At 44.9% G+C, this 25097-nt stretch overlaps 1 protein-coding gene across 6 annotated transcripts in view; it reads left to right on the forward strand.

Annotated features, from left to right (window-relative positions):
- Positions 1-25097, forward strand: part of KLHL3 (kelch like family member 3) — a 65925-nt gene that overhangs the window by 6875 nt on the left and 33953 nt on the right. For 4 of the 6 annotated variants that reach the window (XM_084636374.1, XM_084636371.1, XM_084636370.1 and 1 more), the window contains exons 2-5: positions 3439-3558; positions 6495-6601; positions 15394-15515; positions 24335-24497. In XM_084636374.1, coding sequence (XP_084492500.1) covers positions 3439-3558; positions 6495-6601; positions 15394-15515; positions 24335-24497 — 512 coding nt within the window. The remainder of the gene's footprint in view (positions 1-3438; positions 3559-6494; positions 6602-15393; positions 15516-24334; positions 24498-25097) is intronic. The other 2 variants (XM_084636373.1, XM_084636375.1) reach the window with 2 other exon arrangements.

A 25097-nucleotide genomic window follows, 5' to 3' on the forward strand; every position in this document is an offset into this window, starting at 1 on the left:
TTAAACGTGTTGGCAACACTAAGGTTTTTCAGCTAACTCTCACAATTTTATGGTGAGCCTCAGGATATTGGATGGCTTTCTTATAGCCCCAACTCCTGGAGTTAGTTAATTATATGAGAATATCAGCTTTCATGTTTAATAACCTCGCCCCCTCCTTCCCTCCAGCTGCTAGCTCTCATGGGGGACGGAGAAAAGCTTGAAAATGTGCAACTTAAAGGCTCCAGTACCAGAAGGCAAATAAAAAGAACCTGAATGTAGTAGTTTTGAAATCTCATGACTTTTAAACCAGTCTCAGGAATTTTTAATGCTTGGACTTGGCAATACTATAAGAAGGGTTTTTGTGCACACCCACAAGCAATGCCACTAAGCCACCCTACTGCTCCGAGTCCTGCTGTGTTCCCTGTGTGCATCTATACATGTGCTTGCAGCCTGTTTTGTTTTCAGTTTCACTCTCAGCTCTGTTGCTGGTAAATGCCCTTTTTCAGGGCATTGGGGTAGGGTGTATAGTCAGTGACCTATATCTAGCCTTGTGCTGTCAAATGGACAAGGTAAACAAACTGGGGGAGGAGGGGAAACATATTTCCCATCTCTAACCTGTCATTCAGGCGACTTTTGCGGATAATACAGGTACAAGATTGACAACCAAAGCTTTCTTCTGACAATTCGATGCTTCAGAGAAGTTTCAAGTACTTTGGCTGCTCTAGAATGCCCAATCCCAGTTTTGTGTGTTTTTTTTGTTTTTTTAAATATAGACACTTTCTTTAATGTGGCTGTGTGTAAATCCCGGACAGACATAAGGTGAAATTAGCTGGCACTGATTTACACAGGGGAAACAGTGGAATTGATTTTATGCAAAGTGCTGTCAAATGCATAAAGTAAGCAAACTAGAAACATAGAAAAATATTTTTTTCCTATAATCATTCAGTAATAATAAGATTGGAGATTACTTGTAAGAATAAGCTTTTTAAAAAAAAATCAGGCCATTGTCTTTAATGGACTGTGTCACTATCGTAATAGACACTGTGCACATTACAGAAGTGTTGTAAGCATTTAACAATATTACTAAAATCACCTTAAAATATTAAGTGTCAATGTTAAAAATCCGCTTGTACTGTTCTGGGTTAAATCCAGGCTGTGGTAATGTCAATGGGAGTTTTGCTATAGACCCCCAGTTGGGTTCATTTTCTTCCTACATTTATCCCAGCTTTGGAAATGAAAATCAGTTAAATCACTTGCATTTTTGGGTTCTTCATGATTGGGTTTCATGTACGGGAGGGGAAGGTTTAGCTGCTGAAAAGCCTGGAGAAAGGATTATGGATTTAAATAGAGTAGCAGTCTCTCATTCTATTTGTTTTCAATAAAATTGAAACATTGAGCTCAGAGTAATTTTACACGTATGAATAATAGAGGCTGGTGTTGACCTAATGGCAGTCTTGCACAGAGAGACAATTCTCTGCACAAGGTAATGAGGACACTGATGTGCCTTAAACTTCCAGATTATGGTGATCCTTGTTAGACAGATCACATTGGGCAAAACTGCTTCTGTTTGTATAGCTTGCCGTCCTGAAAGGAGGTTCTAGTTTAATAATCCCTCCTGTACGCCTCACCTGCACTACACCCTGTTTTCTAAACTTAACACCGAATGAGGCGTGACCTCTAAACTAATACAGTGGACGTCGTACAAATAATTTCAATTCCAATTTTCTGACTTATCGCTGTAGAGTGCGTTCCATGCAATCTACTGTGAGCATGTTTCTTTCAGATGAGATGAAAAACCACAGTCCTGCTCTCTGTGTGGACACTGGTCCCCTTGTGCTTAAGTCTATACCTTTGCAGCAAGGCAATTAAGCACCTGCTTAACTTTAAGGTCAAGTGCTTTGCTGAATCAGAGCCTGTCAGGGCTTGTCTTCACTGTAGTAGTTAGCTGGAGTTAGTACACTTTTGTTATTGATAGGGCTGCCACCTATGAGATACAAAACTCAGGACATACCTATTACTTAATGCTGGAGATCCAACTGTCCCACCATTATGCCAGGGCACAGGACAGCCTGCAGGGTCTGCCCCTGCCACCCAGCACTGGGGGAGGGACACGTGGGTCCCCAAGACAAGCCCCTCACTTCCCCACAGGCTGGGCTCCCAAGCTCCAGCTGCTGGTCAGCAGAGGCAGGCCGGCCCAGGGGCAGTCCGACACTACAGCCATCCTGCTGTGGCCACCACCTCCCCCTCAGCCACATGAGTCTGTGCCTGGAGCCTGCCCTCATTGGTGCGCTGTGCCATCTGTCTGTGGTGCAGATGCGGCCCCAGTCTCTGAGCAGGCTCAGAGTGACGTATTATTACACAGCTGTGGTTAAAAAAAAAACAAAAAAAAAACAAACGCTGCACAACCTGGGAGTTTTAATGTCCTGAGAAGACTCGCAGATTTCCTGGGACAGCTGCCTCAAAAAGGGATGATCCTGGGAAAACCTGGGCAGGTGGCAAGTCTCGTTACTGTAGGTGAGCTAGGCCAGCTCCAATGAGAGCAACCATGCTGCAAAGCAACACTAGAGTTACACAATGATTTGGATTAGCTGTTGCATCCCCACTGAATTACCAGCTCGAGCACCAGCATCACTTGCGCGTCAAGCCACGCTCCCCACCCTCCGACTGGCCAGCTAGCTCGACCTTAAAGCAGCACTTAACTCGGGTTAGAGATTTTTGTGGACATGTGTTGTGTTAGGTTTAACACATGAGCGATCACTCAGATTAACTGGGCTGTGAAAGCATACCCTCAGGGTATGTCCACACTTTGAGCTGGGCATGTGATTCCCAACTCAACATACCTGCACTTGCTCTAATTGAGCTAGCATGCTAAAAATACAGCATAGTTATACGGGCGTGAGCAGTGGAAGGGGTTCCGAAATACGTTTTCATCAGAGACTATAGGCATGTACTCGCGGCAGCTAGCCTTTCCTGCCACTTGCACTGCTGCGACCACACTATTTTTAGTGCACTAGCTTGATCAGAGCTAATGTGGGCATGTCTCCTGAAGCAGGGAATCACACCCCCCAGCTTGAAGTTTAAATGTATCCTTAGACTTGAATTTGTCCTCATGTGCTTGGCTCACATTTCTTCCCCTTCCCACTCTTGTCTGGCTGGCTGCGATCATCTAACCAACCAGCGGTAGCTGCATTTCAGCGAGACTTTCTGTATACGGACACTGATCCTAGAGACAAGGATGAGAGTGTCTGTGACTCTACACATGTGAGTTGTCCTGTTCGTACTACTTGCATGCGCAAGTGTTTGCAGGAGCTGGGCCGTAAGCTGTAAAGCATTGGGGATCCTTCAGAACAGAGCTTGCTATATTAACATAAATTATTGCTATCTTTAAATTCAATTATGCTGGATTCAACAACACTGAAAAAGCATAAACTTTCCCTTCCCTCTTATCCTCATTTTCAGCATCAAACAGAGTTCCCAGTCACCTGATGAAGCTGAAGATAAGGAGAAGGACCAGCGCACGGTAACAGTCAATCCTTCTCACATGGGAAAGGCATTCAAGGTCATGAATGAATTACGGAGGTACTTTTTCCACGTAACATGCATCATCTTTGGTTTATCAGACACATGCTGATCAGAACAGAAAGTCATTTGGGGCACTTTAAAAAATAATATTCTGTATTCGCTTCAGCACAAAAGGAGGTCACGCAACAGGGTGTTAGCAAAGCAGTAGGAAGAGGCAGCCAAAGTGTAGACTTGTAGAGCGCTGCTATTCCCACCCACACACCTGTCTACCTCTTTGTCAAAAAGAAGCCAGCTGTGTCATTTTCAGAGCCATATCTGCCGTTTACAAACAATAATTGGTTTAAAGTTTCCCACTACTTACAGCAAATCCACACACACAAACACACTATTCTCAACAGAGCAAATGGCTTGAAGACCAATAATAGAATATTACAGCTATGAGGACACCTACACGTAATTACAGAGCAAGGATTGCTAAAGTGGGATTCTCATTCTCTTTGACTCACGGTCACTCAATCTCAGCTTTGTACTGCAAAGTGTGTAAAAAAACAAAAAAAAAAACCACACCACCCACAAGCCAATTTAAAAACTTCACACTGCTCAAAGAAGAACTCCAGCACATTTTCGATCAAGTGTGTGTATGTGTGGGGGAGAGGAGAATTGTTACTTTAAATGGCCTTTTAAAAAAATTAGTCATTTAAAAGATACCTGTGGGTGTGTCAGCCATTCAGTGGCAGTGGATGACATTTGGCTTGTTTCTTGGAGTCTGCCTTCTTCCCTTGAAGCAGGTTGAAATTCAGCGAGTGTTTGACTTTTTCATTTGTGTGACTTATTTGAGTCCTTGGCCTGCCAAACGGTATCTTTGGTTTGTGGAAACTATTCTGTTTTATTTATTTAATGTGAAAAATGTGTATGTAACACTCTCTTTCCCCCTCCCTCCCTCCCTCCCTCGGCCCCCGGGTTGAATAGGTTGACCTTCTAAAATATGCATTATCCTATAAAGAGAAGGACTGGAATGCTCTTCCTCTGCAGCAGATGCCACCATGCTTGGGCTGGCCCAAGCAGGGGGGCATAACACAGAGAAATGCGAAGTATCCTTCCCATCTCACAGTTCTGTGAAGCTGAGTGCGTTTCCTTTTCAGTCTCCCTCTAGTCCTCTGCTGGCAGAGGGATGAGGAGACCTGAATGCAGGTGCTTGTGCAGCTGAGCACCAGGCGGCCGTGGTTATGTTGAAACTCCAATATTGTATTCCTTTAACTGAAGTGCACTGGAGACCCAAGCAGTGCTGCTTTCTTGGTTTCTGTGTTTTGCTCGATCCCGAATGTTACTCAGCTGACTGTAGAAGGTTAGATCTGCCCTTAAGCACATGCTTTTCAGACTGCATCTTTGCATGCTCCTTGGCACTGCTTTCTCTTCGCTCCTGCTGCTATTCTGCAGTCTGCAAATCCTGATGTGTGTATGGTGCACTGCTTTGAACCATCACTCAGTAGTACCGTCAGACAGCCTGTGAAAATGGTTACCTTGAATAACAGCGATTTAATTCCTGTTTATCTAGTAATCCCTTACAGAAAGTCTAGATTTAAACTCTCTGGGAGGTAGTGAGACCTCTAACCTATTGACTACGAGTTAGTTGCTTGGCACATTCATCTTCTAAATGTAAATGGAAAACTCATTTGCATGAAATAGACTTTTTAGATGATAGGATCCCAGAGAGGGACTAAACTGGATTCCGTCTTGATAGACTGAAGTGAATGATCTCCAAAGCCTGCACTGTATTTTGCTCACATAAAAGCTCCCTTTACCACCACCACCCCATCAGAGCTGGTATAAATATGGAACACACAGTCTCTTATCTATTTCTAAGTGTTGTCTTTCCTGTATGTTTCCAGCTGTAATTTTCAGCGTTTTGGGAGTCATTTTATTAGGTATCACAAAATACAAGGGACGTACCTAGTCTGTTAGAAGGCTAAATGTGTTTTTGTTTTATATGGGGTTTTCTAAAGCAAAAGCGCAATAAGCTGTATAGAAGAGAAAGTGACATCTGGATTTGTAGACCCTGATCTTTTTTCCTAATGTGACCCTGTCAATGAGCACCCTTATTCTGCGTTTAGATGCTGAAGTAGGGACTAGGTATTTTATAATACTGAGCACTTACAATATACAAACATCAATTAACAAATGCTCAAAGGAGAGATCTGAGAGGGAGATAAAAATGGGCACAGAGTCATGAAAAACTTACCCAAAGCCAAGCTGTGAGTGAGTGGCAGAACTGGGGCTGACTCCATGCTGACTCGTGCGTTAAACTCGGTCATCAAGATGAATAGCAGACTCCAGTGAATGAGTGCACTTTGTGGTGATGCTCTTGAGAATGACGCGAGGAACCCTTTGTGTGCCATTCAGCCCTGAGGAATACGCTTTGTTTGTTCATGTGCTGTAGCATCAAACCTTCTCCTCTACCAGGCCTGTTGTGTCATGTGGGGAAAAAAAGGAACCCTCTCCCCTTTTATCCCACCTCCTTCCCAAGGCTGTGGAGAGATGAAAGCTGCAGCATCCCCTACTGCTTTATGGGGGAAAAGTGGGTAGCACATCGGTGTAGTGACAGAGCTGCTAGGAGGATCCTTTGTCCCTTTCCCAGGCTGCTTTATGATTGGAGATGGAGACAATCTGAACTTCGGGGTTCAGGACCCTGTGGCCAGCCTCCCAAATCCTTCCTTTTGTAGAACAGGATGTGTCCAGTTCTATTGCAGGCAGGGATCTCTGCCGCTTTGGGTGGGAGCAGGATATGCTCCATAAAGAAAAGTTGATAGGGACTGGTTGTCTCCTTGTGTTTCAGCCTTCCACTGAGACTCCAGCAGTTGTCAGATCTTGCTGGATGATTCAGGTCACTTGTTTGTGACGTAGGAACTCTGCTCATTTTTCCAAAGGTATTTACAGAGGGCCCTTTGCATGGCCAGATGTTCTGAAACCATGTTGTCTTCTCTGGTGTTTTCCAGCAAGCGACTCCTCTGTGATGTGGTGATTGTTGCTGAAGCCGTTGAGATGGAAGCCCATCGCGTTGTCCTAGCAGCCTGCAGCCCCTATTTTTGTGCAATGTTTACAGGTACTTTTCTGCCTCCAAACAAAGTTCTGTGGTTGAGTGTGCTCTGCAGAATCCAAGACGCACAGTTATGTCTTCACGATAGACCTGCTGCAGATGGTGTGGGCTCGGGTCTGTATGAAGATCTTTTCGTGGAAGAGAAGAAGTGTAGTAAAGTCTGTAGCTGCTTATACCAATGAATGTGCTTGAACATCTCTTGGCTAAATCCCCTTTGGACAGGGGACTTTGTCTTGTGCAGGTTTGAGGACACTGGCAGCACTTGGTAAAAGTTGGATGCCACCGTATGTGGCCCTCCCATGGGAGATCTGTGCTGTGTGGGACACAGAAGGAATTGTATGTGGGTTGGCAGATAGCATTTGAAGTGAGATGTTTGATTTTTCTAGACCAGAATTTGGGGTGTTAAAGCATGTTTTTTATTTATTTATATCAAGCATTTATACAGTGCTGTAAAGTTGCATGTTACATTGCTCACACGTCCCCCCACAAAAGTCCCTGTCTCAGAGCTTACAATTCAAAGGCCTTGTCCTACAAAAACTTGAACACAAGGGATGGACGTGTTCTGAAGTGTTCAGCATTGGTTTAATTCTGCTCCCACTGAAGCAAATGGTAGAAGTCTTGTTGACTCCTTGGTCTGAGTGCTGCCACTGGCTTTGGAAACCCCGTCCGTGATTATAGGATTATAATTCAAAATGATCTGGACAAACTGGCGAAATGGTCTGAAGTAACGAGGATGAAATTCAATAAGGACAAATGCAAAGTACTCCACTTAGGAAGGAACAGTCAGTTGCGAACGCACAAAATGGGAAACGACTGCCTAGGAAGGACTACTGCGGAAAGGGATCTGGGGGTCATAGTGGACCACAAGCTAAATATGAGTCAACAGTGTAACACCGTTGCCCAAAAAAAAAAAAAAGGGGGAACATCATTCTGGGATGTATTAGCAGGACTGTTGTAATCAAAACACGAAAAGTAATTCTTCTGCTCTACTCCACGCTGATTAGGCCTCAACTGGAGCATTGTGTCGAGTTCTGGGTGCCACATTTCAGGAAGGATGTGGACAAATTGGAGGAAGTCCAGCAAAGAGCAACAAAAATGATAAAGCTCTAGAAAACATGACCTGTGAGGGAAGATTGAAAAATTGGGTTTGTTTAGTTTGAAGAAGAGGAGACTTAGAGGGGACATGAGAACAGTTTTCAAGTATGCAAAAGGTTGTTACAAGGAGGAGGGTGAAAAATTGTTCCCGTTAACCTCTGGGGATAGGACAAGAAGCAATGGGCTGAAATTGCAGCAAGGGAGGTTTAGGTTGGACATTAGGAAAAAATTCCCAACTGTGAAGGTGCTTAAGGACTGGAATAAATTGCCTAAGGAGGTTGTGGAATGTCCATCACTGGCGATTTTTAAGAGCATGTTGGACAAACACCTGTCAGGGATGGTCTAGATTGGGGCAGGCAAACTTTCTGGCCTGAGGGCCGCATCGCGTTTCGGAAATTGTATGGAGAGCTGGTTAGGGGAGGAGGTCGTGGTCCGGCCCCCACCTCCTATCTGGCCCCCCATCCCCGGGACTCCTGCCCCATCCACACCCCCTGGCTCCCTGTCCGCTGACTGCCCCCGGACCCCTGCCCCCCGCCACCCCATCCAACCTCTCCTCTCATTCCTGACTGCCCCCCCGGGACCCCTGCCCCATCCAACCACCCCTTCTCCCTGTTCCCTGACTGCCCCCTGCTGCCCCATCCAACCCCCCCCTCCTTCCTGACTGCCGCTCCCCCCCCCCGGGACTCCTGTCCCCATTCAACTCCCTGTTCCCGCCCGACCCCTATCCACTCCCCTGCCCTCTATCCAATCCCCCCGCTCCGTGCCCCCTTACCGCACTGCCTGGAGGCGCTACAGACATGCTGCCCGGCTGGAACCGGGGCTCGCTGCTGCCGCCACCGTACAGCACAGAGCACCGCGTCAGGCCGGGCTCGGCAGCTACGCTGCCTCAGGAGCTCACAGTCCCGCTGCCCAGAACACTGCGCCGGCGGTGGAGTGAGCTGAGGCTGCAGGGGAGGGGGAACAGTGGGGGGGGCGAGCCTCCCTCGCCAGGAACTCAGGGGCCGGGCTGGATGTGGCCCCCGGGCCGTAGTTTGCCCACCTCTGGTCTAGATAATACTTAGTCCTGCCATGAGTTCAGGGGACTGGACTAGACCTCTCGAGGTCCCTTCCAGTTCTATGATTCTGTGTAAGCAAAACTACACACACACTTCAGCGTTGGCAAGATTAGGCCTTAGGTTAAGACAAAAAGGTCAAGAAGAGCGGAACAAGTCTCTGAGGACAGGGATGGAATATTTCCACCTAACTCAACTGAAGACTCAGCCTGGTAGCTCAGCTGGAAGACACCTGCACTGCAGTACCATCTCTGCTCCCAAGCCCCTTGGCCATGCATGTTGAATTTCCATTGGCAAATCTTTGCTCCCACCTGACCAGTCATATCTGTGCCTCCGACAAATCAGTTATACCCCCAAACAATGCTGCCCCCTTCAAAAAATTTCAATCAGTACTGCCACCCCGCCCAACTCTACCTCTTTGCAGGGCTCTGCAACTGCTGACCCTCCTCCTGTTGCTGTCCTGAGTACATAGGAGACCTTTGACTACCCTCTCCACCTGGGCCATCTGCTCTTTTCTCCTCTTCTTAAAGGAGTAGCTGCCAGGAGGCCACACTGTTCCCTCCCTCACATTCTCTTCCTGAAAAAGAGCCAACAAACCAAAATTCTCAGTAATAAAACAGATTGGATTTTAAGGTCTCCTGAACGACTCTTGTGATAGCTTAACTTCAGCCCAATGCATTATGTGAGAAACCCAATTTGGGGAACGTTCTGTGATACTCCTTGATTTATGGTCACCAAAGCGTTGGAGGATGGTCAAAAGAGAGCTGGGAGCTGGGAGAGCTACTGTTTTGTGTCTCTACGTGGATGCTCCCTCCTTAAAGAGGCTTAGATTGACCCTGTTTCTGTCAGTTTTATTGAAAGAGTTCAACTCCTTGCTAATCATCATCTGCAAAATGTGTTTTCTTTGTCGTGACTTAAAAGCTATAGCAGAGCCAGGCAGTGTTTGTGCCAGAAAGAATGTGGTCCTAACTGAATGGGAAAAGGGGGGATGCAACTGTGAGTTCATGTGCTGGGCTTGGTGTTCTGCCGGGATTGCATGTATCGGTGGCTTTTGGCATATGGGAAGTAGAAGGTGCATTCACTTAAAAAATAAATTGATGGTTGACGTTGTGGGATGTATGTCTGTATAAGCAGGTGTGCGTTGGTAGGTACTTTACGTTTGCCAGGAAGTTTTTTCTTCGTAAGGCTGACAAATCTAAGCTACTAAGAATCTAGAGAGCTGAGACAGTATCTTGGGATTGGATGTTAGCAGTAATAATAATGCCACTATGTGTAAGGAGCAAAGCAGGAAGGCGTGCTTTGTGAGAGTATTTGTTACTGTTTGTGGTAGTTATTACACCAGCCAACAAGAGCACAGCCCTGGAGAAGCCTCTGATCCTTAGAGGTCATGTCTGCCTGAAACCAGCCACCATGATTAACTGGCATTAATAAGGGCAGGTAGACTTTGTTGCTGTTCCAATTCTGGAATTCTGTGAGGCCCAGTAATGCTCGGATCTGAAAGTTAAATAGTAACCATCTAACCACAATCGTGTGACTTTTTTTTTTGTAAACTACCTTTGGCTATAGTTCTAACGATTACTGTTTGCTGCTGCTCTGGTTGTAAAACAAGTTGAGCGCTAGGTCACTATCTCCTCTCCTCTCTGTTTAGGGCTGGCTGTTCCCATATTCTGGGAACAAGTTCTGGGTCTCCCTATTGCAAGGTCAGAAGTACTTCTCTGTACCTCAGCATTGTTCCACTTTGTGGAGAGTGATCCTTTACCAAAATAAGCTGACTATTCTTCATTTTTTTTTTTTTGTTACTGCTCAGAGATGAAACTTGACAACAGTGGGGAAACTGAGCTCTTGTATTTATCCACAGGACCCGCACAGCATGAGCAGCAGCAGTAGCAAGCTGTTTGGGAGAGCCCCTAGTAGTATATGTCCTGCTTGGCCTGGAAGGGACCTCTTCTGGGGCAGAGATTTCACTCCAGGGGGAAAATCCCTATGGCCATGCCCATGAGGAAGGTGCTCATTGGGTTAGCTGGTAGAAAAGAAGACTGTGGGCAGACAAGCAGGAACCAAACGGAGACCAACAATTCATTCCCTATGTGTGATCATCCCACTGCTGGTCAGCAACTCTCAATCAGTGTAGACTTCTACTGGATTTGAACCAGTGACCTTGAGATGAAGGACTCCCTATGCCAGTGCCTTTAGCCAGCTGATCTCTTCTAGTTATGTATTTGTTTAAAACCAAGACTTTGAAGCTCTGGAATAAGCAGGCACATCGCCCACTGAAGGTCATGAGACTTACCCCTGCGAACTCCAGAGCTGGATTTGGAGCAGTGTTCCTAAACTGATTGCTTTCCCTTCATTATTTTTTAAAAGCACTTCCCATGGAGGCTTGATGGTTTTGTTTTGTTCTGCAAGGATGGTCATTATAATGTACAACATTTTGAAATAAAACAAAACCAGATCCACTCCAATAATGACTGCAACAGCTGCAGTGATGTGATTGCAAAAAGAAAAGGAGTACTTGTGGCACCTTAGAGACTAACCAATTTATTTGAGCATAAGCTTTCGTGAGCTACAGCTCACTTCATCGGATGCATACTTTGGAAAGTGTAGAAGATCTTTTTATATACACACAAAGCATGAAAAAAGGAGAGTGATCACTTTAGATAAGCTATTACCAGCAGGACAGTGGGGTGGGAGGACGTATTGTTTCATGCTTTGTGTGTATATAAAAAGATCTTCTACACTTTCCACAGTATGCATCCGATGAAGTGAGCTGTAGCTCACGAAAGCTTATGCTCAAATAAATTGGTTAGTCTCTAAGGTGCCACAAGTACTCTTTTTCTTTTTGCGAATACAGACTAACACGGCTGTTACTCTGAAACCAGTGATGTGATTGGAATGTTTGAGGCTGTTACTGCAGAACAGATTGTGTGTGTTGGGGTTTTGGAAGCACAGAAGCAGTCAGCAGCAATCCAGATCTTCTCTTCAGATCTTCGGCATCGCTTCAGAATCTGCTCTCCTCTTTTTGTGTGTGAAATGGCTGCTGTTGTGTTTTCTGCCACATGTGTATTCTCCTCACAGGCAGTTTGAACAGATCCTTGGTTTAAAACGCCCCCCACAAAAAAGAGCTAGCGCTATGAACCAGACAGTGTCCATGTGGAGCACAAGAAATACGGCGCAGGGCGGCCTGCAGTGCTCCGTGAACAAGGCGATATCAAAGCTGGGAGAGAAGAACTGACTCCCCCACTGAGTTAATGCAGGCTAGAAAGAGCAATGGCATTGCAGTATATAGGACAGACAGTCATGTGTATTGAGGGGGTGTGCAAGGTATACGTAAGAAGTGCTTGCAGATGTGGGAGTAGTGGTTGCAAAGTCTTCTCAGCAGCAAAAGGCAGCATGATCCAGTGGGTAGAGCACAGGACTGGGAGTCAGGAACACAACCCAGCTCTCCTGGCTTTGACACTGACCTGTTGCATGACCATAGGCAAGTCATTTTCCTTCCTACCTTTGTCTGTCTTGTCTATTTTGATTCTTTGGAGCAGGGCTTGGCTAATGTGCACAGTGCCTAGCACAGTGGGGCCCTGTTATCAGTTGTTGTCTGTCGATATAGTGCTAATACAAATCATTAATAACAGTGCTTTAAATTAAGATCTGAAGCAAGCAAGGCTCGATTCTGGTTTGTCAAAGACTTTAGGATTTTTTTTTTTTTTTGAAAGGGTGTATGGGATGAGTTGAATTAATTCATCCAGTCATTCCGACACCTCCAAAGATGCCTTAGGAGATGCTATATTTGTACTGAATATGCGTGCTTCGGCTTGGATGGAAGCATTTATCACCCACTCCTATTATCCTGCTAACTTCACTCCCCTGCTCCCCATTCCCTTTCAGCTCATAGTGTCCAGATGTTTCCTGGCTGGGAAGAGTAACAGGCACGTGAAAAGTGGTGCCTTCTGACCAGTGGAACAGGTTGGAGTGACCTGCTGGAGTGTGGAGGGGGTAGATGGTATCGCTGCAGCTCTACTTGCCTGGGCTATGGAGCTGAGCATAACGATCTAGAGATCTAGCAGAATGCAAACTGCAGCGTTAGCAGCTTGTGGGTGGGCGTGTGAGCCCACACAGTATGTATTTTTTGTTGGCTGTGTCTTATGAGTGCCACAAAGGGAGATGATGATCTCAGATCAGTCTCTCTGAGCTATTTGTGTATTGATCTCTGCATAAGTTCTTCTGACTCTGTCCTCTACCCCTCTTTTTTTCAATAAACATATCCGTGTCTGTGCTGAGTCTTTTGCTTGCTCTGAAGCACAGGTACAGGGTGTTACCGTAGCACCTGGGAGACTTTTATGGACCATTCTGTAATATCCTTTGTTCAGGATGCTTCTTTCAAGTGGTGAGAATTCTTCTCTTTTTTTTTTTTAAATCCCACTTGCTTTAAATACCACCAGGGATTTGATTTGACTTCACAGATGTGGGTCTTTTGCTTGTAAAGATGTCCCAGGTTCCTTTACGTGATCTTTATCATTGCATTTTTTAATTCATTCAGTTCAACGCAAGACTTTATTGGTTTTACTTAGGGACCAGGTCCTGCTCATCTTACTCACACACAGTGTAGTTCATGTTTCAGAGTAACAGCTGTGTTAGTCTGTATTCGCAAAAAGAAAAGGAGTACTTGTGGCACCTTAGAGACTAACCAATTTATCTGAGCATAAGCTTTCGTGAGCTACAGCTCACTTCATCGGATGCATACTGTAGAAACTGCAGAAGACATTATATACACAGAGACCATGAAACAATACGTCCTCCCACCCCACTCTCCTGCTGGTAATAGCTTATCTAAAGTGATCACTCTCCTTACAATGTGTATGATAATCAAGTTGGGCCATTTCCAGCACAAATCCAGGTTTTCTCACCCTCAGCCCCCCTCCCCCCAAACTCACTCTCCTGCTGGTAATAGCCCATCCAAAGTGACCACTCTCTTTACAATGTGTATGATAATCAAGGTGGGCCATTTCCAGCACAAATCCAGGTTTTCTCACCCCCCCCCTTTTTTTTTCCAAAAACCACACACACAAACTCTCTCTCCTGCTGGTAATAGCTTATCCAAAGTGACCACTCTCCTTACAATGTGTATGAAAATCAAGGTGGGCTGGAAATGGCCCAACTTGATTATCATACACATTATAAGGAGAGTGATCACTTTAGATAAGCTATTACCAGCAGGAGAGAGGGGTGGGAGGAGGTATTGTTTCATGGTCTCTGTGCATATAATGTCTTCTGCAGTTTCCACAGTGTAGTTCATGTCACTTGTGTGAAGAAGGCCAGAGCTAGGTGGTGTTCCCAGTGTCAGGATTTTGTTGAAACTTGGTTGCCTTTGTGTGTCTGTCTCACCCCAGGTCATATGCTGTGCTCTTAGCGTGTGGAGCTCGATCATGTCATGTCAAAGATGACTTGAACATTTCCTTTACATACATGCAGCCTGTAACTGTTTTTCACAGAGGATGAGTGTAGAACTACTCCTCTCAATCCCACAGCAGCACTGAGTGACCGAATTTCTCAGTGTTGTGATTATTCGTATCCCAGTAAAAGATTTGACAGTTGTTCAATTTCTCCTTTGTCTAACTTAATTGTTTTCTTCTATTGTTTTACTTCTGCTGCTGGAATTTGTTTTTCTTCCCTGGCTTATCAGCATTTTGAGAAAACCTGGAGGTGTAATGTCACTTTCTGCAACTGATCGTTAAAGGTGGCCTCAGGGATCCTTTCTTGCAACGCCCACAGCTTTCTTTTGTTACTGAAATATACCTCCTTCCTACCTCCGTTTCTAATTAAGCTCAAAGTCAGCTACACCGGGATATGCATGTGTAGGCTGTTGAGCAGACACAGGTTTGGTTTACCTCCAGTGGAGTCTCTTGTTTGCCACTTTTTATATTTAAAAAAAAAAAAAAAGTTAACCTTTAGATTTCCTTTGGCCTATCCCTCTGGATAGGACTGCCCCATTGGCCAAAAAAAAAAAAAAAATGCTAGCAACGGAGTGGTGATTTCTGCAGAGATTTTCATAGTTTCCTAGTTTGTGCGAAGAGGCCCTCCGGAGATTCACCCATAATTAGTTCTTATAGCCTATCAAAGGACAACTTCTTTGTCATCTTCTGTGCTTATCCATCTATGAGAGTAATTAATTGTGTCTTATTGTTGTTTTCTCATATACATTTGAGCTTGGGTGAATCTCAGGAGGTTGTCTTCATCCAAGCACCCAGCTCATGGGGAAATGTATTTTGAACCAGGCCAATCTCTTCAGTCTGCGGAACTATGCTGGAAGCCTCAGGAGAAGAGGCTGCTAGAAGACCACCCGGTTCTGGGCATGCTGTTCTTGGGGTACCTCTCCCCCGTTGTAGTTCTTGGGCTGTGAAACAGTGCACACACACACTGTGTGAAGGGAAGTCTCTCTTGTTGCCTCCTGATATCGCTCTCTGATGATTAGAAGATGGCGCTAATGGACTTCTGCCAGTCATCCTGGACCTGCAGGGATAGCGACTGGGTTCAGGGCTTTCCATTGTGTTTTAATTGGGGGTGGAGGGAGAGTTTCCACTGGGCATATCGGGCATTGAGGTGGAGGGGAGGAGAAAAGCAAACAAATATTGAATGCCAGTTTGAACTGAATTTCAGGAGACATGACTGAAAGTAAAGCAAAGAAGATTGAAATAAAAGACGTCGATGGGCAAACACTGAGTAAGCTGATTGATTACATCTATACAGCTGAAATAGAGGTCACGGAAGAGAACGTGCAGGTAAGCTGGGCTCAATAACTCCTGGAAACTGAAGGGGAAAAGCCTTCATGGCTTAAATCGCAGACTGAGGAACCATCAGCGTAACTGATGCCTGCAGGCTACACAAAATGAAGGGTAGAGTGTGACGCGTGCTACCTTTCTTTTCTGTATTGTTTTGAGGCACTTTACTGCTTTTTCCCCACACATAAGTCATGTTACATTTAGTCTTCATTTCATGTTCCTGTTATAAGACGAGAGAGACAAGGTGAGTGAGGTAATATCTTTTACTGGACCCACTTCTGTTGGTCAGAGAGACAAGCTTATGAGTTTACATGCTTGTCTCTCTGACCAACAGAAGTGGATCCAGTAAAAGATATTACCTGACCCACCTTATCTCTCTAATATCCTGGAACCGACATGACTACAACACCACTGCATATTATAAGACTAAGCATTTGCCTTCCAAGAAGCCGTGCTAACTTGTCGGGTCAGTCTAGTGAAGGTCAAGATACGCTAAAACAAGCATAAGTGGGATGATGGTTCTTCAGGTCCCAATAGAAAACTCCTGTGGTGATTAGTTTTTAGTTCTTATGGGTAGTCATTTGGGTTGTGTGAAGCTTTGAGTAGAATGCAAATTTACAGCTAAAATTAGAGCTCGCATAGCCACTTCTAGTTCCTACTTCCTTCCTTTGTATTCTGTCTAGACTTGAAGCTCTTTGGGGGAAGAACATTGGGTCTGATTCTGCTCTCACACTGGTATAAATCATGTGCATCTCGAAAGGAGTAATGCCAGTGTTAATCTGGTGGGGGAGCAGATTTGGGCTCCTTTATACCAGTGTGTAAAGCACTTAGTACCCTATTGATTCTATACAGATAATAAAGAATACTAGTAAGCTGAGATGGGTGGAAGAGAGGATTATTTTATATGGAACCTGCCCATACAAAATAAGAATTACAAATATGATTGAATTTTGGTTCTAAAGTCCTGTTTTGGGGAGCTATTTGTAAAGAGAAGAGAGTCACAGATTGATAGCGGTGGTTGTGTGGAGTGGGAAATAGGCAGGGGACTATCAAGAGTAGAGAGGAAGTTACTGAATACAAGGAAAGCAAAACTATTTGGCAGCAGGGGGAAGAATCATTGACCGGGTGCAGTAGACTAGTATAGTCTGTAGGTAACACATGTTGCTTAGGAGCGGGTATTTTTACTTTTCTCCTGTGTCTGTGTGGAAGATAGTGAAGGTGTCCAATGCCTACATTTGTATTTATAGCAAAAGAGCAGCTGGTGGGAAGTGGGTCATTGAATTCCAGGAGGGGTTTTGGGATCTCTGACAGGTTTGGTTTCAATTGTTGTTGCTACTTGTTTAAAAATGGTAGACATAAGGCACGGCTACCCTAGAGAGTTTACAGCCGCTGTAAGCTCTCCGATGTAGCCACTCTAAGCTGATGGGAGAGAGCTCTTCTGTCTGCTTAACTCCTCCAGTTCCCACGAGTGCCCATAACTTTGTCGGTGGGAGAAGCACCGTGCACACCGGCATTTACGTTAGTATAACTTCTGCCTCTCAGAGGGGTGGTTTATTCACACCCCTGAGCGATATAAATTATGCTGGCATAAGCTGCAGTGTAGACATAGCCTTAGTTTCAACCATCTTCCTTTTCTGAATGATTTTGAAATTGGACAAGGCATACGCAGTTCATCTCCACAGGATGGAGTGAAAAATGAGCACGAGAGAGTGCTGGGAAATACTACAGCGTGTGTTTTAGATTGTCTTTATTTGAAAATGCGAGACTAGAGGGAGCAGCAAGAAGCCCTTTAAGAATCTGTCTTCAGGTGGTGATGTTCTTGATGCAAGTGAGATGGCCACTAGCTTTGTCCAATCCCTTAGGACTTGGGGAAACAAGGGTTTGAGTGCTTATTTTGCCACTGACTTCCTGCCTGACCGTGGGCAAATCACCTAGTCTCTTGCCTCAGTTCCCCATCTGTAAAATGGGAAAAATAGCACTTCGCTACTTCACAGGGGTGTTACAAGGATCAATATGTTAAAGATTGTGAGTGCTCAGATACAATGTTAATGGGGGGCATAAAAGAGCCTTGGATGGCTCCAAAATAATGTGTATTGGGAAATGTTCTCTCTCCTGAATCTCTAGGAGCTTGCGTCTCATGCGAAGAGATATAGCTTACACATTGCCAAGACTGGTCTGTCTGTCTTATGGTAAACATCAAGAGGTTCAGATTGTATGTCTCCTCTAGCCAAACGCTGGCTCACGGGAACTGAACGGAGGCTAGTGTCTTACTAATAGAACTCAACCACTGCCTTTGCTTTAAAGCTCTGTGGTGGAACAAATAGTTGAAGTAAGAGCCCTTTCTGTACTCTTTCAAAGATGTATGCAGTCAAACTAGTTCAAACCCAAGTGGACAGAGGCCTAGAAAAGTCCAATAGGAATAGAGATGTTTGCATGATCTAAATAAAATAAACCCCAAACAGCTTCACCCCCATGTGACTTATTTAAACATCACCCTGCTCCCTTTTGAAAGCCCAGAATTATGTTAATACAAGAAACTGCATTAACTTAAAGAAAGTGAAACCGATTATAAACAAAGATGAAACTGACTAGTCTGTTTCAATATCCAAGTTGATATTGTTATGGAAATGTCTTATAGAATTTAACTTAATTTTATATTGAAACCAATAGAATAGAAATTACTCTTCAACACTGACAGCAATGCACAGAGAATGATCTCCTTTTCCCTGATCTCCTTTTTCTAACCATTCTACAGAACATAATGAACAGTTCTATTCCTCCCATAGAGCCTGTGATGGCTCTAGAAAGGAGATCATTCTTTGTCTCTTTCTCTTTGTATAGCTAGCCAAAGAAGTTCAGACAGCATGAATGATGAAGAGTAAGACTGTTAATGTCTCAGGTGTATCTACTAAAAAAGAGTGAGGAATTGTTTTATACTGATGCTCATTACAGAGAACGGATTGGGGGAAAATCCCCCTGCCATGCAACAATCTGAGGAAATCCTCACCTGGGGTTTCCTCCCTGCTGCCTCTTGCTGTAATGTGGTGTGAGTTTTTGTTCTTCCCTCCCTTTATGGGGTGTGTGCGTGTAAGCTGGCCCCAAGGAATTTGCAGGAACATGTGATTATTGTGGGTCCAGTTCTGTCCATGGATGCTTACATACATCCCCTTTTGGCTTCATTGGAAGCTGCCTGTGTGCCTCTGAGCAGAGCCTGCTTCCCAGTGTATTCTAGTTACATGGCTTGGTAGAACCCTGAAAATCTGGCTGTTTCGGCAGGCTGTTGTCATGCCAATTATGTGGATTTCCCAGGTAAGAGAAGACTTCAAGTTGTAGCTGAAATTAATGTCTCTCCAGTGGCTTTCCATTGCTCGCGTCTAAGCTGCTGGCTCAGTAAAGAGTTATAGGGAACAAAGGCCAGCTGCTGACAAAGGCTCAAAGCCACTTCCCCCTAGTGGAGATCGAAGTCAAGTAGAGAATTAAAGTGCTGCCAGGTTTCTGAAGAAGCTTCTGGTGCTGTGAGCTTGATGAGAGTTTATTAGAGCAGCTCTGCTTTGCTGAGCCAACGCTAGTTCACTGTGGTGATGGAACAATTTTTGTGGTGGAGGTGCTGAAGGTGGAAACCATGTATTTGGGTGGTTGTTACTACTTCAAACCAGCACCCCTGGTTCCAACACCTAGGGTAGTGCAGATATTTGGAAGGAGACATAGCTCTGTCAGCCTCACGAGGGCTGGACCAGTGAGGTGCCATTAGCATGGGGCTCCCACAAAAATTGTCCCCCTCAGCCTTTGCCTTGGCCTTAGGGTGTGTATGTTGCAGAGAGAAGAGCGAGGGACGGTAAAAAGGGACTTGATTTGATTCCTGTTTAGACAAAACCACAGAACCAGGGAGGGAGGGAGGCAGTGCAGCATTATATCCGATGCGTGTTCTGGAAATGCCTGTCCTGTATTTGTTGCACAGTGACCAGCTTGTGTAACCTTGGGTGGGCATGGAATCTCAAAGGGGCTGGGATTATCCTCTCCATGGAAACTCTTCTGAAAATACCTCATTCCTGGAGCAATCTGGACTTCACCAAAACCTCCCCGTTCAAATAAATGTTGCTCTTCAAGTGTCTTTGTGAGTTCCAAGGATAGGTAAATCTTTTTTGGCAGGGATGCTGTGGCAGTGCCCAGAGAAGAGGTGACTCCATCAGATGCAGGGATATTACTCCAAAAATCTTCCATTCCATTTGGTGATGGAACGTTAATGCAGGACCCCCTGAGAGACCCCCTACAGCACGTCACTGGGAAGAGATCCTTAACAGAGCTGCTTAATTACCTGCATGCATCCAAGAAATTACCATCCTAATTGAGCAAGTAATTGTCAATAAGTATCATTAGGATAAACTGGTTCCCTGGGAATGGGCTCATTGAGCTGATTCCACAATTAAACCCTTCCCAGTTAGGTGCAGGATGCTATGTTTGAGTGCTTCCCTGTGCATTCATTGCATGAAAAAAGTGCAAGTGTGTGTGTGTTGTAGAATGAAAAATGTCTGAGAATCCAAGGCATGAGGGGAAAGAGCTGGGGACTCTCCTGGTTTTTAAAAATTTTTACAAATAAATGTGGTCTGCAAAATGTAATTAAAAACCTCCCGTAAACTCTGCAGCATTTTGGAGCCTTCAGAGGTTGCACCCTTTTACCCAGCACATCTCTGGCAACGCTGGAAACTGTTGTTAAACAACAACTTTGGCATACAGGAAAGCTGTGGATGAGGCAGAGAGAGTCCTTCACCATAGGGCTTGTCTACACTACCCGCTGGATCTGCGGGCAGCGATCGATCCAGTGGGGGTCGATTCATCTTCTGTAGATGTGATAAATTGACCGCTGAACACTCTCTCCCCTCGACTTCGGTACTCCACCAGAACGAGAAGTGCAAGCAGACTCGACGGGAGAGCGCCAGCTGTCAACTTCAGTTATTCACGTAGCTGAAGTTGTGTATCTTAGATCGACCCCGCACGGTAGTGTGGACAAGCCCAGTGTGTTAAGGAAGTCTGATTAAAATCTGTGTTCTCCTTGCTACAGGAGATATTCTTGATTTACATCTGTGTCTAATGGAGTACCAAAGAGACCTCCTTAATATCCCTCTGCTGTGGCTGTTCAGTTTTAACAGGACCCAAACTGGGGTTCCCCCCAATCCCTTAGGAAGGATTAGAGGCCAGTATCGTCAGATGGGAGATGGACAAGGAACGGAAACTCGTAGCACCTTAAAAACTATAGTGTGGGTTTTGCAGTCACAGTCTGATGTGGTTTGTTGCACGTGCTCTCAGCTGTTTGCCAACAGACACAGTTAGCCATTCTACAATATAAAGTTTGGGAAGGAATATTTTTGGGGAGTGGAGTTGATGCCTCCGCACTTTTTATTTCATGTCCACCTGTTTCTTCTCTCCCTCCTTTTCTCTGGCTGTTCCTCTCCTTGTTTCTCCACACGGAGATGTTACCATGTGTCTGTTTGGTTTGTGCCAGGGTCACCCGTCTGGAAGCATTTCACCTGCAGTGCTGCTGCAGTATTTTCCCCTGGGGAAAGCATTTAAATGCGGGAGCTGGTCTTCATTCCCAGCTGCTAGTGCTGGTTGGACATCATTTGGAGAGCGGGGCAATAAGGCAAATTCTCTCTCTTAAACAAACCAGAGAAATCAAAGGAAGCTGAATGTAGCTTCCTCTGTCCCATGTGCCGTTGGCAGCTGCTCATCTAACAGCACAGTGTTTTCATCTGCCTTCCACATGGAGGATCCATGTACTTCTGTGTCTCAAACTATGTAGAAAACTTTCCAGGAAGAGGCTTCAGGGAAACAGCAGCACTTCAGGATGTCTGTTCGGGAAGCAGCCTTTAGTCCTCTGCTGACATGCAGAGTACCTTTTGTTAATGAGGATGTGTGGTTTGTCAGGGGAGGGTTACAATGCCAGATCTACATCTTTGTCTCGGACCTGCCCCCTCAACGTATCCTGAATGGGCTGTCTAGGTCTACCTCATTGTTTGCTTCTATCATATTTATCTGGCCCTCATTACTGTTGCATCTGAGTTACTCTCAATATTTAATGTATTTGTGCTCTCAACACCCTTGTGTGACAGGACAGTTCTACTATCCCTGTATGACTGAGGATAAACTCAGTCTTTGTGCCTAATTGACTTTCCTGAGATCACACAGGAGGTCTCTGGCAGAACATGGAATAGAACCCAGGTCTCCCACAGCCAAGGCTAGTGCCCTAACCACTGGGCCATACTTCCTTTCAACTGCAGCAATCAATATAAATGTGTTCACACCTTCTGACGTTCAGAAACTGTTCCCAAACCAGCTGTGACCTCAGCCAAACATTTAAAAAAATACAATCTCTTGCAAATAGTGTTCAGCAAAACGAGAATCTGAGAACCAGCTACAGCAGCTACCGAGATCTGGATATTGCAGCTTATAACCATGTATCCGATTCCAGATATAAGTCATCCCAATAGAGAATTTCAGTAGTAAATGTAGCACAGGTTTTGATGTAACTTTCAAAGGAAGACTCAAGTTTTAGCCAGGAAGCTGATGTAGCTGAGAAACCAGATTAGCATTTGCTGTCTAAATTGCACCCAGCAACTTGAATTTAAGCATTAAGAGCCAAATTCTGATGCAGTTGAAATAGATGGCAAAAACTTGTGTGGATTATAGTGGAATTGAGATTTAGCCAGGGTATGTGATTAGGCAGGGCATTTCCTCCTGTTATTTCTACAGGAAACATACACAGTGCTAACGGATATCCTTAGCTGGGTTTTCATGTTCTCTGGTAAAAACAAGACTGGTAGAGAAGCACACAGCTGAGAAGAGAGAGAGTGACAACCCACTTATCTGTTGATACACTATATTTTTCTCTCTCTCTCTCTCTCTCTTTAAGCATTAGGTAATGATGCCTCTTTTCCATGCAGCAGGCCAAATGCTTATGTCCTGGGGAATTGTTCCACTACTCAGAGTAAAGTACGCTTTACCCGTTACATGCCCAGTGCTATAATAGGAGGGGTTCCGGGAAGTTTATGTGGCTTTGTTGTGCATTTGTAACCCAGAACAGTATAGCTTTATTATGGATGGCCTCTTTCATGCAGATTTTATCCCAAAACACAGAAGGAAATCCTCTCACTCAGCTTGCTCAGGACAGTACATTTGGAAGCTGTGATGTATTGCTACAGATGGCATAACCTCAGCTTCTAGTGAACCTGGGAGGATCTCGCTTCTTGGGATGGTTATGTAAGCTGCGTGCACACCCCCATGTTGAACTGAGGAGGCAGTTTTAGTAGAATAATGAGAAAGTAGAAAGTTGTTCATAGCTAGATGTTAAGATAACACTGCTCTCGCCTTTTTAACTGAATCAACCAGACAGACTAATCTGTTCCTGGGATCGAAGTGTTTGGATGAAACAGCCCCGTGGGTTAATTGATTTCTTTGTTTTATTGTTGCCTGTTGGGGTTGTAGCTGTCTGTGAAAGTTACTGCTTGGTAATATTAACATGTAATCCAATTGGATTTGATTTTTTTTCTTTGAATGGATCAGTGGCTTAGAATGTACCTAAGGGCAGGTTGCCGGTTTAGTGCTATTCTGCTGAGATGTATGGGGGAGGGGGAGGCTTGGGAAAAAAACATTTTTGCTTCTTACCAACACTGAGCTGCAGTAAGGTAAGCTTTTTTAACAGGCATCTGTTTCCCCTGATCAGAAATAATTTAGAAGTTGGTGACATGTTTTGAAACCCCATTAATGTGTGGCTGGCGTTCCCATTAAGAACGAGTTCTCGGCACTAGCCAGAGTTATGAAAACATGGACTCAAAAAACTGATCGCAGTGCATTGGCAAAAGACAAGAGAAAAGAAACGTAACAAGCTGAAGTGACGGCTGCAGTGTTCAGCCTGGCTTTATCTCTGACTTCCTGTCCAGGAGCTCTGAAGGCATTTTCTCTCACAGATGAACAGTGCTAAATGCCGTAGGCCGAGTTCTTGTCCTGGGTTTATCCCGGCCTCCATTTTTTGCACTCTCAATTCAGTGGGTGCGATTTCCAGCGCCTGGACACTTAAGTACCTCATTTGTGGGTGCAGTCGAGTATTTCAGCATCTAAATCCTATAAGTGGCATCTGCAGTTTTGTGGGTGCAAAGATGTGGTCATTGTTCGAGTATTAGGGCTGTCCCCCAAGAGAATAGTTCTGTACCTAAAAACCTTTTAAACCGAAAACTGGCTGTGGAGCACATTAATAGCTCCTTGCCGGTACAGAGCACCCACCTACAAATAAAAGGATTTTTTTTTTTTTTTGGTTGGAAACTCAGATTCCAGGTGGTTGGGGTCCTAAGTATAATGGAATGTTTGTGTGTTCGTGTGTGGGGTGTGAGTTCCATCCCAAGCCTGCAAATAATATAATGCTCTCCAGAACGAAGGCTTCACGAGGGACCTACTGTCAACCAATTGAGGATTTTAGGTGGGTTGGCTGTAGCAGGCTCATTGTGCTGTCTCTTTCCTCTGCCTGACTGTGCAACTTCTTCAGTGGGGAAGAAGTGAGGAGGGGAGCTTCACTGTTGGGTGCCCCAAGATGTTGCTGCTTTTGCCAGTCACCACATGGGGGAGGGAACCTCTGTCCATAGATGCTCCTAAATCTTTAGCACCTCTTGTGCTGCTGCTGACACCCTCCGCCCCTAAAAAGCCAAGAAACCATCCTTGTTTTGAAGGGGAGTAATAGCTGGTGAGTTTATGCCAGGAATCAAACTGGTGCCTCTGGTGCTAACTCTGGTTTCTCTCTCTTCTCCCTCCCCCCTCTCCTTTCCCACTCTCAGGTTTTGTTGCCAGCTGCCAGCTTATTGCAATTAATGGATGTTAGACAAAACTGCTGTGATTTTCTCCAGTCCCAGCTGCACCCCACAAATTGCCTTGGAATTCGAGCCTTTGCAGATGTGCACACCTGCACTGAACTTCTGCAGCAGGCAAATGCATATGCAGGTGAGCAAAACATCCTGGCTCATCCCAGCCACTTAGAGTTTGGGCCCAAGTATAAAGGATACTTGGGGCTGGAGCCATTAGCAACTCGTACTTTTAATGTTGTTTCCAAAGAACATGCAATGGGCTTCTTTATTGGACTTTGCAGGGCTCTGATGCGTGGTGGTCCTGCAAAAGACGGAGGTTCTTCAGAATAATGGAAGCTTTGGAGGTGAAATGAAGGACTTTAGTTTAATTTGTTATGGAAAATGCAGGCGGGTGTCAGGTGAATTATTTCCTTTATGTGTTCCTAAATCTGTAGTAGAAATACAGCTTGGTTCTTCTGGAAAAAACACTCTCTAGAACAGAGGCTGAATATCTTGTCTGTTTGTCTTATCAAATTTCTTTCTCTCCTGCTCCTCTTCTGTGAGCGCAGCCTTTCAAAGCGTGTTGTAGTGGGGCTCCTCTGACTGACCCTTTGGGGATTTACGTTACTATGACCGACGAGGGGGAAGTTGCTCTCATAGTTTTCTCAAATATTTATCCATAAGCTAACTGAAAAGCATGTTTACTCATCTTCGATGTGCCAGTATCTTGTCTTTCTATCTCTCTGTACCGCACCTC

Source organism: Lepidochelys olivacea (assembly GCF_965140295.1).
Source record: "Lepidochelys olivacea isolate rLepOli2 genome assembly, chromosome: 8".
NCBI classification, from domain to species: domain Eukaryota; kingdom Metazoa; phylum Chordata; order Testudines; family Cheloniidae; genus Lepidochelys; species Lepidochelys olivacea.